Here is a 13604-nt window from a genome sequence, read left to right as displayed (position 1 = left end):
AAATTGAAGAGGAAGTGTTGAATTATTGTAGTGAATTTTGTAAATAAATTTCTAGTATATACTCGATTGTTTTCATTTCCATTGTGCCTGCACTGTCTGGGTTTAATCGCTCAGTAACACTTTGTTAGTTGAGCTGTAAAGATCTCACATGTGTTGAAGCCCAATTCTATTTATAGGAGTGTGTAGTATAGTGTGCAGATACAAGTTCATTCAAATAGTTTCTTATCACTTTTTACCTGTACATAGACTCAACTGAAAAATATGGTTGATTGTTATAGCTTTTCAAAGTTCAAGAAACTATCTTGTTCCTTGATGACAATTTCATTTAATAAATTTGATCTAATTGCAAAGAATATTGAATTTCGAACAGGTAATGAGGTGAGTGATCTTGCATTAGCAAAAACAGAAAATCTCCACTTTCCAATTTTATCTGAAATTTTTGAATTATTAGATATACTAGAAACTGGACATTTGCATCATGGTTGTACAAATAATGATGAATCATTAGCTATTGTTAATAGTTCTAATGATCTCTGGAAATGCTTATATGACATTGCTGATGAAAAATGTAAAAGAACATAGATCACTCTGTAGAATGTTCCCCTCAGTGATATATGCTCAATTCAAAACTTATGTGTGTGTGTATATTCGGATATGCTAGTTCATTCTATATATATATATTTATATGCATTAGTTATGATTGGGGAAACACTTAGAATATGATGTCCGCTGCCTGTACAGCCCACAATTCTACATGTACTTGGCAACATTGTCAAGTACATGTAGAATTTAACTGTCGCATGAGAAGCAGGCAATAACAAATGGAGGTTTGGTTAAAATCTGAGAGTTAAAGTAAGATGTTTCAGTTGATTCTGTCAGTAAGATGAGATTTTCGTTTCACTTAAATCCAGGTGTAAGACAAAGATGTTTCAGTTAAATCTTACAGTAAGATGAGATGTTCGTTTTACTCAAATCTGGCAGTACTAGACTGTCTCTCTCTCTCTCTCTCTCTTGGTTATGTCAAGTGAGTAAATGTGTGTCAGTTTGGCTCTGTCTTCTAACAGATATTTCGTAGGGTTATACAGTTCAATTCACTTCAAATTACACATCTAGTTATTCAGTTTCTCGAGCTAAATTCAATAGTTAAATTATATTTTTGATTAACTCGCAATCTTTTCATTTATCTTGAAAAAACATTCCTAATTCTTCAGTCTACCTTCTCGCCTGTAAAAGTGTAAATCCACCTAGTGGTACACGATGGTTCGACCAAACAGAGGCACGCTTAAGAATGAGGTCAATGCTCCAAAGCCAGGGCCAGCTATTTCTTTATCACTGTCTGAAGAGACCCTCTGAATAATTCGACAGCAAATCGAGGAATCTGTGCATCATGCCGTTTCTATGGCTGTGAAGTCTATTTTTGAGGAACTTCAGGCATTGAAGAAGGAGAACAAACAGCTGCATGATAGAATTCGTGAGCTAGAGGTGTCTTGTCACCTGGAGGTTGACGACCTTGAGCAATACTGGCGCCGACATTCAATACATATTTTTGGGATCCCAGAGAGCGACAAGGAGGACACAGACCTGCTGGCGCTTGATGTCTTCAACAAGAAGCTGAACATGCCCGTGACTCTGGCGGATGTCAACCACTTGCATCGCGTTGGAAGGCGTCAACCACCTCAACAAGGGCAAGCAAAACCTGAGGACTGACCCATCATAGTTCGACTCTGCAGCTACCTGACCAGGAAGATGATCTTTGACGCTAAGAGGAAGCTGAAGGGTTCCGGCATCACCATTCGTGAGGATCTGACTACGGAGCGTCTCAAGATCCTCAATGCTGCTGCTGACCGTCATGGGCATAGGAATGTCTGGTCATAGGATGGGAGGATCAAGATCGGCAAGGGAGGATCCAAGAGGTTCACACAGTCGAGAGGATGACCGACCTTCAAAAAATAAAGGTAAATTAAATCATTTCAGGATTTGATGACTGAGGTGCCCTTCACTACAATAATAGGAAATTCGTATTAATACATTCCACAGTAGATATACCTTGGCATTTTTCATGAGCTGGCTTTCTGTTCTATAAATGAATCTTTCCACTGCTATTTATGATTATATATGAGGCAATTATTTCAAACTAAGGAGATCCACATTTGTTAATACTGATTAATAATTTATCTTGATATTAATTCCCAAAACTACATTCAATGCATCAACTACTATACTCCAGAGGGTACTTAAAGAATCATTATCTCTATTCTTACTAATAATAGTTATATCTCTTACCAAAATTATTTCCATAATAATTAATAATTTTAGAAATGCTGAATTTCAAATAAATTGAATGATTAACATACATTATAGATATGGATGTAATCTATAGGTAAAGATAGTAATCTCTTCTATATTAAGTGTACATAATGATATCTTCCACTGTTGCCACAGCTCGAACAATAGAAGCTAATGTGTGAAGAATTATTGATAGAACAGAGGGGTGGGTAGTCTGTTTATATGCTTATATAGGGGCTGTGTTTCATTTAACGTTATCTTAGACATTCATTACTAAAATATTACAGTTCTCAATTTACTACTTTTATCGTTATTGCAACTCCCAATAGTTAATTATATTTCTAATACTATATAATATCTTTCACACTTCACCGTTCAATCCTATTTAAAACTCATCTAAAATAATCTAGCACTTTCTCCATTGTCTCCTATACTTCTCATTTTTCTTTCTCATTTCTCTTCTTGATCTTATATTTATAATGATTACTGGAATATTGTTGTTTGGGTTGATGATTATTATTCTTTTCTATTCTTCTTCTGCTTCTTCTTTTTCTTCTTCCTCTTCTTCTTCTTCTTCTTCTTCTTCTCCTCTTTCCTTTTCTTTTTTTCTTCTTCTTCTCTCCTTGATTGATTCAAGATCACAATACGATGTTCTATTTCTTATTATATAGTTCAGTTTCATAAGTTCTTCTCAATTTGTGCACATTCCTTCTTTCTCTTCTTTCCTTCCCTATTATTATCATCATTTCACCTGTGACTTTTCCACCAGCTATCCAGCATGTTCAAATGTTTTTTTCTCTCTCTATATCTATTTATCTTCCTACCTTTTCTCTTTCTATCTGATTACCTTCTACTAATATCCATATATTATATTATAATATCCATATATTTATCCATATAATATTCGATTCTTTCCTACATTAAATCATACTATTCCTCTTCAATTTCATGCGAATATTATTCATCATCAGTTGTATTATGTATCTTTCCTCTATTGATAACTTTCTTCAAAGATTTTTCGTTTTTCTGCTGGCTTTTTCTTCTCTTTTTCAGTTTTTACTGGATCACATTCCACTCTATCTCCACCATGAACACGATCTTCCACTACTGGATACCATCTCTCTCTATCTCCACTTGGACTCGATTTTCCACCACTGGATTCCATCTCTCTCTGTCTCCACTTGGACTCGATCTTCCACTACTGGATTCCTTCTCGCTCTACCTCCACTTGGACCCAATTCTTTCACTACTGGATACCTACTCACTCCATCTCCACTTTGACCAGATCTCCCACTACCAGTTCTTCCTCAATCTTCATCTTATTCACCATTAGGATTATTCATCACCGGAACTCCACACATCTACAACTTATTGTGTTTAGTGGATTTTTTGAACTAGTGCTTCAAAAAGTGAAGGGAGCCTAACTGTCAAGGCATACTGAATGCACTCGAATCAAGAGACTTTTTCATTCAGGTTGAGTTTTATCAGTTTCATCCCCATTTTCCCCGTCATGTGTCGTTCTGAGGTCGGTTCATGATTGGTCTGCTGCTTCCATTATGCCTCTCACTGACACGTCAGCTCGCTCGCCCTCAAGTAGGTATGATTATTTCAATAATAGTAATAATGATGCAGGTATGTTTCTAGTGAATAAGCTCCACTCTTTCAAAAAACTTTTCAAGGCTGCTCACCTTAACATCCAATCCCTCAGCTGCCACATTGATGAACTCAGAGCAATCTTAAGTTTTCAGGACTTCAATATAATTAAATTTCCGAATAATTTTTGAAGCCTAGTATTCCATCAAATTTCGTTGCATTACCTGGATATAATCTTTCCCAGAATGATAGATTAAATAAAGCTTGTGGGGGTGTAGCAATTTATGTGAAAGATGATATCAAAACAAAAGTTTTGATCACATATAAACAAGAGTATTGTTCCAGACCAGAGTTTATGCTACTTGAATTATCCTTATCTAGTACTGATAAATTACTCATTGGTATCTGTTATTGCCCACCAAAAATAGATCATTTCACAGATTTCGAAAGTGCCTTGCTTTCTCTTATGCCTTTCTCTTATATACTAGTTATGGGGGATATGAACACCGACTTGAACATGACAAATCGTAACTTTGACTACTTTCAACTGACTACAATTTTCCAATGCCTAAACATGACTATTTTACCTCTCGATCCAACTCATCATACTAATGAATCAGACACACTCATTGACCTTCTCATTGTTAGTGATCCCAATGAGGTTGTTCAAGCAGGCCAAATCTCAGTCCCAGCTATTTCTAGACATGATTTGATCTACTGTGTACTTTCCCATGAGATACCTGAGCCAGAACAGGAAATTATCACTCATAGGGACTTCAAAAACTTTGATGAAGCCGCCTTCCTGACTGATGTGGCTCAGACTCCATGGAATCAAATTGAAGCATTACCCTCAGTTGATGACATGGTCAAGACTCTCGAGAATTGGACTTAGACTTTGTATGACAAACATGCACCTCATGTGACAAGGAGGATTTATAGAAAACGACGAGTACTGTGGATGACTGAAGACATACTTAAGATGATGGGACGTGGAGACAAAGCACATAGAAAATTAAAAAAGACATTTGACTTGGACAGTTTGATAGAGTATAGGAGCCTTAGAAATAGGGTTAAACAGGAATTACGGAACTCAAAGATTGGGTACTTGAATTCGTTTATGACGAGCAATAGACAAGACTCTAAATCACTTTTGCAGGTAATAAGAGAAATCGGGCTTGGCGAACAGAAATCGAATCCATGAATTGACTAACAATTGAATAATATAAATGACCATTTCGTTTCTAACCAACGCGACAAAGCTGTTATTGCTAATCATATCGATGATCTTGAAGAGCAGGTTACAAACTTAGATATACCAATCACTGATCAATTTCATTTCCATCCAATCTCAGAAGAAGACACTTTCAGAGCAATTCAACGTATTCATAGTAATGCTATGGGTGTAGACAAAATTCCTATAAAATTTATCAAGAAGATGTTATTTGCTTTTTTACCAACCATTACATACATTTTCAACAAGTCACTTGAAGAAGGCATTTTCCCTGAAAACTGGAAGTTTGCTCTGGTTCGCCCTGTAAATAGAGTTCCATCACCCAATAAAGTTGAGGATTTTAGACCAATCAGTATTTTACCTGCATTGTCCAAAGTGCTAGAAAGACTCATTCATGCTCAAGTTGTAAAATTTCTAGACAACAATAGTGAGCTTCATAACTTTCAATCAGGCTTTAGAAAATTCCATTCAACTGAGACAGCTCTGCTTCGTGTCACTGATGATATAAGGTTAGCTATGGACCAAAGAAAATGCACCATCCTCACCCTATTTGATTATTCTGAAGCATTCTATACTGTTGATCATACAGTCCTCCTGAATAAGTTGGCTATTCTTGATTCCAGTCACAACTCGTTAGTTTGGTTTTAATCCCATCTTTTAGGTAGGGAACAATGTGTATCTGTCGGTGACAAAAAGTCAACTTGGAAAAACATTATGCATGGAGTACCACAAGGTTCAATTTTAGGCCCTCTCCTCTTCCCTTTGTATACTAATGACCTTTCATCCATTATCGAATTCTCCAGTTTCCATACCTATGCAGACGACCTTCAAATCTATTTAAGCTGTCCAATAACAAAAATTAATGAAACAGTTGGAATAATGAATCAGGATATCAATTCGATAGTGGAATGGACAAAGAAAAATGGCCTTAAGCTTAATCCCATCAAAACACAACCCATTATAATTGGATATTCTCGTCTTATAAACAATATTGACCTTGAATTGATTTACAAAATTAGTGTGGACGATAATGACATTCCTTACTTTAGCTCAGTTGAAAATTTAGGCATTATTATGAATAATACTCTTGACTGGTCAGAACAAGTGAACAAAACTTGTTAAAAAGTATTCTCAGTCATACATGCATTGAAGAAAATGAACAATATCCTCCCTAGAAACATTAAATTATTATTGGTTCAATCTCTCATCTTCCCACATTTAATGTATTGTAATTCTGTTCTTAACGATATGCAAGTCACTCTGAATGATAAACTACAGCATTGCCAAAATTATTGTCTACATTTCGTCTACTCTCTCCAACGCCATGATCATATCACCCCAGCCCACATTGCTAGTTCAACATTAAAGCTTCCCGATCAGAGGCTTTTTCAAATAGTCAAGCTTGTCAGAGATATCTTGAAATACAGTAATCCGAACTATTTTAAAGATGATTTCAAATTTGTCTCTGAAGGTAGGAGGATAGATGCTCCACATACTAGAACTGGAGAAAGTACTTTAAGGATACCCAATTATTGAACTACTATTCTCACAAAATCCTCCCAAGTCAGTGCCTGTCGTGCATGGAATACAATTCCTGCTTCTATCAGGTCTATGGAGAGCCGAGCGAGCTTCATCCTGACTTCAAAAAACATATTTTGGAACAAATGACTGAAACTGTCCGGCCCTAGAGCGATCACATGACAACCATCCCTCACCCATTCCACTAATATAAACCTTTTAATCATGTTATAGAACGAATTGTATATATATATATATATATATATATATATATATATATATATATATATATATATATATATATTATATCAACTCATGTTATTTCAATTATCCACTGCATACTGCTGTATATTACTGAAAGTTGATAACCCTGATCTACTTTCAGCCTACTTCATTTTATTAATCAATTATTTGATCTTATCTACCTATATAATAATTTTACTTTATCAATTTCCTGTTTTTTTCTCTGTAATATTCATATTGATTGAAACTTTTACAATATTTCCATTAATAAATAAATCCTTAGTTTAAATAACGAAATTAACGTTTTGGTAGAGAGTTAGTGGGGAGGATATTTTGAATATTCTTTCCGAAGAATGGACATTGATATGTCCAATGCTCCGCCAATTTATGTAGATGCATAACAATATGATAATTATCTATTGTTATGGAATTACAAATTGCTTTTTCATATCATATACAGTTCAATAATTATTTTCTTAGTCTATATTATGTAAATTCATCTATAATTTTGCTGTACTGTAAGCTATTGTATATAAGTGTATAAGCCAGTATATATTGTAATCTACATAAATAAAGTACTCAATCAATCAATCAATCACACCTCTCTTTCTGCTATAAATCATCAAATAGACCATGACTATCTATAAATGAAATAGAGCATGACAGAGAGAGAGAGCATCATCATTATCATCTTCTTCTTCTTCTTCTTCTTCTTCTTCTTCTTCTCTTCTTCTTCTTCTTCTTCTCCTTAATGTAGAGAGAGAGTGAGAGAGAGTGAGTGAGAGAGAGCGAGTGAGGGGGAGAGAGAGTGAGAGGTTCATTGGGGAGGTGCAGAGTGGCTGGGGAGGTGCGGCATGAGCGGTTTGGTGGGGGGTACACAGGATATGTGCGGGGGTGGTGGGAGGGGTGAAAAGTTGTGAAAAAGCGTCAGTTCATACAAATAGCATCTACTGAGGTGGATGACACTGACCACGCCGCTGATTCTATGTTCCGGCTGTGACCAGTTACATGACAGAAGCTTATTGAGGTGGTAGGGAGCATTAAGGGCAACTCTGCGCCGGGCTAGGATAATATACCATCAAAATTTATTGAAAACAATATTGTCACTTTGATTACTCCCTTGCTTCATATAGTTAACCTCAGCTAAAACACAAATAAATTTCCAAAACCATGTAAGATAGCCAAAGTGGTGCCAATCTATGAATCAGGTCAAAAAACTTAACATCTAATTACAGACCGATTTCTCTGCTTTGCACCTTATCTAAGATCATTGAAAAATGTGTTAAATCACAGCTTGCTGATTACTTGGAGTGTGAGAAAATAATATCAGATCTCCAGTTCAGATTTAGAAAGGACAGGAGCACATCTCATGCATTTTTTGAGTTTTCCAAAAACATAGCTAAGGAGATTGGAGATAGGAGACGTGTCCTGGTTACTTTTCTGGACCTAGCTGAAGCATTCGAGTCCATAGATCGACATAAGTGAATTTCAAAATTGCATTACATATAGGTGTTAAATCATTGAAGTGGTTCATAAGCTACCTGGAGAACTGCATCCAATATGTTAGCATAAATGGCATTAACAGTGAAAAGGCTAGAATCGACCAAGGAGTGGTTCAGGGAAGTACACTGGGGCCGCTTTTGTTCCTGATATACATCAATAATTCAGAGAAGGTTTCCACGGGTGGCAGGTTGTTCCTTTCCACTGATAACGCGGCGGTAGTGTCATCCGGCTGCACGTGGGACAAAGCTTACAAACAGGTGGGGGCAGACTTGGTCGAAATCAAACGCTAGTTGGAGCAGAATACCTCAACATTGATAGAAAAAACCAAGCATCTGCCAATATTTTACAGAAGTGACAGTGACCCTGCTCCGAGACGGCTGGCCCTTCACTCCTGTGGTGACCTGCAGTCAGTGGAAGGCGGCTGCAATGTCATAGAGAATGTGGAACAATACAAATATTTAGGTGTAATGATTGATCATAAATTATCCTGGGTATTACACATTCAGGGAGTTGAAAACAGGCTTAGAAAACTCATTTACGCCTTTTTGCAGCTTGGAGGGGTGCTTACTGTGGATCAGTGTAGGATGTTTTACTTTGCCTACGTACAGTCGTCGTTGCTCCTGTGTGGTATCCTGGCATGGGGGGGAGTCTCGGCCGCCGCGATGCACCCACTAGCTGTCACACAGAGATCACTCATCAAGATAATTCTAAATAAAAATATCCGATTTCCTACTGAACAACTCTACAAATTTCCCAAATTTCCTGTTCTTGACATAAGACAAATCTACATTAAAACTCTTCTTATTTTTATCAAATCGTACAGAACAGAAATTTTTGCACAGCTAAACCATAATTACCCCACTATGCTGAATTTTGGGTTTAACACACCTAGAGCTACCTTTACATCAGTCAATAACAACCCATTTCGTATTGCTCACCTACTTCATCGCAGTCTTCCAATCACAATAAAAGAGGCTGAGGGATGCAGTGTTGCTAACTACAAAAAGAAGATAGTCACATGGTTGCTTGGTATTGGTCGAGAGGCATTAGAAGCCCTCATAAACTCGCCTTATATGTAGATCCTGATTTAAACTCTGTTAACTCTGGTACTGTGATGAAGCACTCTGAACATTATAATAAGTAATTTGAAAATTTTAGGAGATAGGTACTCCAACATAATATTAAGTCTCTAATAAAAAACTCACGACATATTTCCAATATTGTAATAGTTAAGTGAAAATAATATTAAGGTAGAATTTTGCAGGATTTTTATTTTACAGTTATTATAGATAGGAATTCTTCCCCCACACATAGTCTATGTGGGGGAATATTTATCTCCTCAAAATATTTATTATTGAATTTGAATGTTAATGTTATATTGATGATTTTTTTTGATGGAAATAAATTGAATTCTTTTTGTTTCTCATTAAAGTTTTTTGATTTCTCTCTCTTTTCTCTTCCTCTTTTTTCCCTTTCTCTCCCTTCTAAAGAGAAAAGAGAAAGTAGCAAATAAAGTAATCTATCAATCAATCAATCAATCTTCCTTCTTATGTTTTTCTCTCCCTTCCTCTCTGTATCCAACTGTATCTAACTAACTAACTGTATCTTTTTCTTTCCTCTTTTTTTTGCAAAGCACGTGACCTAGTTTTAGAACACTGATGCTCCAATATAAAATACTTCAATATAATACTCCTATCGTTTTGCCTTGCTTCATTATGATGAGCCGAGAATATTTTTCAAATATTGTAGACATGATCAGCAGTTTAAAATAGGAACTCATGATCAGCTTTTTAAAATGTATGAAATACGACAATGACGTTACAGCAAAGTTTTGATAGGGTGTGTGGAATGGACAAACTATCAAATAATGATTGGATCTTAGAAGAAACATAAATTTAAATGCATTCTACAAACTCACTAATCATCTCCTTGAATTTAACGTATCAAACTTGAAGATTTGATACAGTGGTGACTGTGATCTCGGGGTTGAACTGTGCATGAAATATATAGATTAAGCAGTATTCAATCACATAAGTTTCAAGTATCTGCTTCAACAAATTTTTTTCAATACTAATCGAACATTGAACAATTTTTCAAATGGTTCAGATTACCAGAAATTCAGGATTCACTCGATCTTCAATTGAGATAAAAATATCCAATAATAGTCTGAAGAAAAATTATTTTTCCATAAATCTTGTTAATATCAATGTATCTGACAGATCGAGCGTTCAATAGAAAGTCAGAGGAGGGTTGGAGGCTGATAAGAGCTTCTATTGGAATGTTCAAGGCATGGATTGTAACTCAGTAGTCATTTGAGATAGAGAACTTCGAATTATTTCATTATTCAAAATTTCTCAATGTAAAAAAAGATGAGAGCCATTTTTTCCATTCAACGTGTGATTCTCATAGTACATGATCTCATGAACTTATATCAAATAGATCCCAAGATAACGCTCAGAGGGATTTCGAATGATACATTGAATAGGCGACAATCGGTAGATAAGTTGTTGATTGAAAGTAAAATTCAGCAAAATTGATTTTTTCTTGAACTTCAGTTTACTTATTCTTGAAAAATTGTAACTCAATAGTTACTCATATAGAGAGCTGTGAATGATTCCATCCTATTCAAAATCTAGGAGAATGAAACTCAATCTAGAGAAGGCTAGATAAAAATTCTCAGTCCAATGATTGGATTTTGTGGAATAGCTCAATTATTGAAAATTAACCAAAAATACAAGGTTTTTGGAACACTGTATACTAGCAGAAGGGGATTCCTCATGAAAAAGTTGTTTCAGGACTTGTATTTTATATCCACACTACAATATATATTGCAAGCACCAATTTATTTAGTCACTGGGCTGCAAACACCATAGGTTGAATCATAACTGGAAGAAGGCAATGATATCAGCTAATATAGAGCTTGTAGAAATTGAAAGTCACAAATGTTGAGGAATGTAGGGCTGAAATCATCACAGTCCCGAAGAAAATAATTTTCCGTATGGCCCACAGTGCCCTAGTGTAGGTACATTTGCAGAGCTAATTATCACATATGATGTGAGGTTAACTATAAAAAGGATAGAATAGTATTTAAATTTCCCTAGAGAGTGAAGTACATTCAACTTTCTGTTACATGCTGATGACAATAGGCTCATTTACTGAATAAGAGTGAGTAAATGTTATTTGTAGTTATAAGCTTTTGAAGTACTAGTATTTTACTGTTATTTCTTCATATAAAAACTTGAACTTAACAAATTGAAAATAATAAAAGTTGAATAGTGTAAGTGAACTTACCCTCCAGTCACAACGAGGAGAAAACTCACAGATAGCCAGAAGTCACCCATTTTCTTGCAAATAGTCAATCACATCTATCAGTAAGAGAACACTTTGAAAAGCAATTCAACAAACTGACAACACTACTTCTCTAGACATTATTTAATTTTTTCCTATCAGAGAAACTATACTGCCTAACTGAACTAATTCGAAGTGAACATCTTCACAAAGACAACGAATCAAATTACCATAAATACAAACTGATTCTAGAGCAAAATTACCATGCAAAGACACGTTCCAGTGATATTTTCGGAAAGTGGATCTTGAAGTAATTCTATTGTTCTGATTGGCCAAAACGATGTGATGATGTAAATCAGCTATCTAATGTAAGATTCGCTTCATACCGTCAGCATTGGTTGAATGAGAAGCATTCTCACGTGGAGTGTGTGATGTACCCAATGATTGTACAGCTCCTGAATTATAAATCAATTTATTCATAGGCCATTACACGAGCAAAATAAATTCCATCAATCGGAAAGCACCACAATCTTATCTAAGGCAGATAAACGACGGTTATCTGACCTACAAAGGCTGAAACTAATAAGTCAGTAATTATATACCTTTCAGAAATTTATTAATGGAGAAAACCGTATTTATTTGTAATGTTTATTATTTTGATCAGTAATGCAATATCTGACGGTTAGAATTGAAGCAAAACATAACCCCAAACAGACCAAAGCCAACTTGTTAACAAGTAGCTGATTGAGAAGGCAGTTCGATAAATATTCGATCATAACAGTTATATAATATCAATTTTTTTCATTTTTTATATTATAATTTCTATGCCGAATTGGCCAAAATATTTGTTTATGAACTGTCATGAAGATATATTTGTTAGAATACAAAGACAAATTAACTTCGCCTGTATAATTATGATGATTGTGGGTCGATATTCTAACATATGAAAAACTATATAAACAAAAAAGATATATTTATTTATTATTATGTTCATTATTATCACAAACATGTGTATTTTTATATGTCTTATACTTCTACTTTATGTTATAAAAGCACGTCTATGTTCTACAAAATCATTAGCTACTCTTGAAGTTATTTAACAAATGTATATCACAATAGATGAGTTTATATTATTTATTTGTATATTTTTATAATTACATGGAAGTGGATGATAATTTAGAACAACCTACAATCAGGAATTTTGCCCAATGACCAATTTTAAAGCTTTCAGAAGCTTTAAAATTGGACACACCTCTTCCACCCATTCAGCATATTGGTTACGTCACAGAATCTGACCAATCCTGAATTAGTATGTAAATTTGACGAGATAAATTTCCAAGAAAAAAACTCAAGTGGAAATTAGAAGAAGAAGACTTGAGGCCATTTTGCAGAAATCACCAGTAGGATACAGACCTAGTCCACGTACTTAATTGTTTAAAAGCTTTGATTCCAGTTTTAATGTAATTCAATCTTTGTCTTTCTGTTTCAAAAAGTAGTTCTAAAGTTCCTATAATAATCTGTGATATTAATTTCCGCGATTTCATTTAAATAGACCCTGAAATTATAATAGTGAGGTCTGTTTGACGTTTTTCGCCACGCGGAAGGATCCAGCCAGAACCATATATTCTACGGCCAAATATACTTCAAAAACAAAAAACGGAAACAAAAGTCTATGTAAGTTATTCGAATATATAAAAGGGGATCCCCGCTAATCTACGAAAATTATACAGTGTATAAATTCGTCAATTTGGGAAAAGTCATGACTATAGATTTAAGGGTATAAAGTTATTATGAATGATTTTTATTGCAATAAGTAAATTTTAATATTCACGTTGTACTTAGCCGAAAGGTCTATTTTCCTTAGGTGAAACCCCACCCTGATAATATTTTTAACCATCAATTTATTCTATTTTTTGAATTATAATTTTGTATTAGCTTACTT

The 13604-nt window shown here is 34.9% G+C and overlaps 1 protein-coding gene across 1 annotated transcript in view; it reads right to left on the bottom strand.

Moving 5' to 3' along the window:
• The window catches only part of LOC111054806, a 724817-nt gene extending 712960 nt beyond the window's left edge, over nt 1-11857 (bottom strand). The window contains exon 1 of the mRNA XM_039419907.1: nt 11666-11857. Coding sequence (XP_039275841.1) covers nt 11666-11715 — 50 coding nt within the window. The 5' untranslated portion in view covers nt 11716-11857. The remainder of the gene's footprint in view (nt 1-11665) is intronic.
• Between the last annotated feature and the right edge of the window lie 1747 nt (nt 11858-13604).

Source organism: Nilaparvata lugens, chromosome 2 (assembly GCF_014356525.2).
Source record: "Nilaparvata lugens isolate BPH chromosome 2, ASM1435652v1, whole genome shotgun sequence".
NCBI classification, from domain to species: Eukaryota; Metazoa; Arthropoda; class Insecta; order Hemiptera; family Delphacidae; genus Nilaparvata; species Nilaparvata lugens.
Note: the sequence above shows the minus strand (reverse complement) of the source record. Positions and strands in the feature narration are given on the sequence as shown.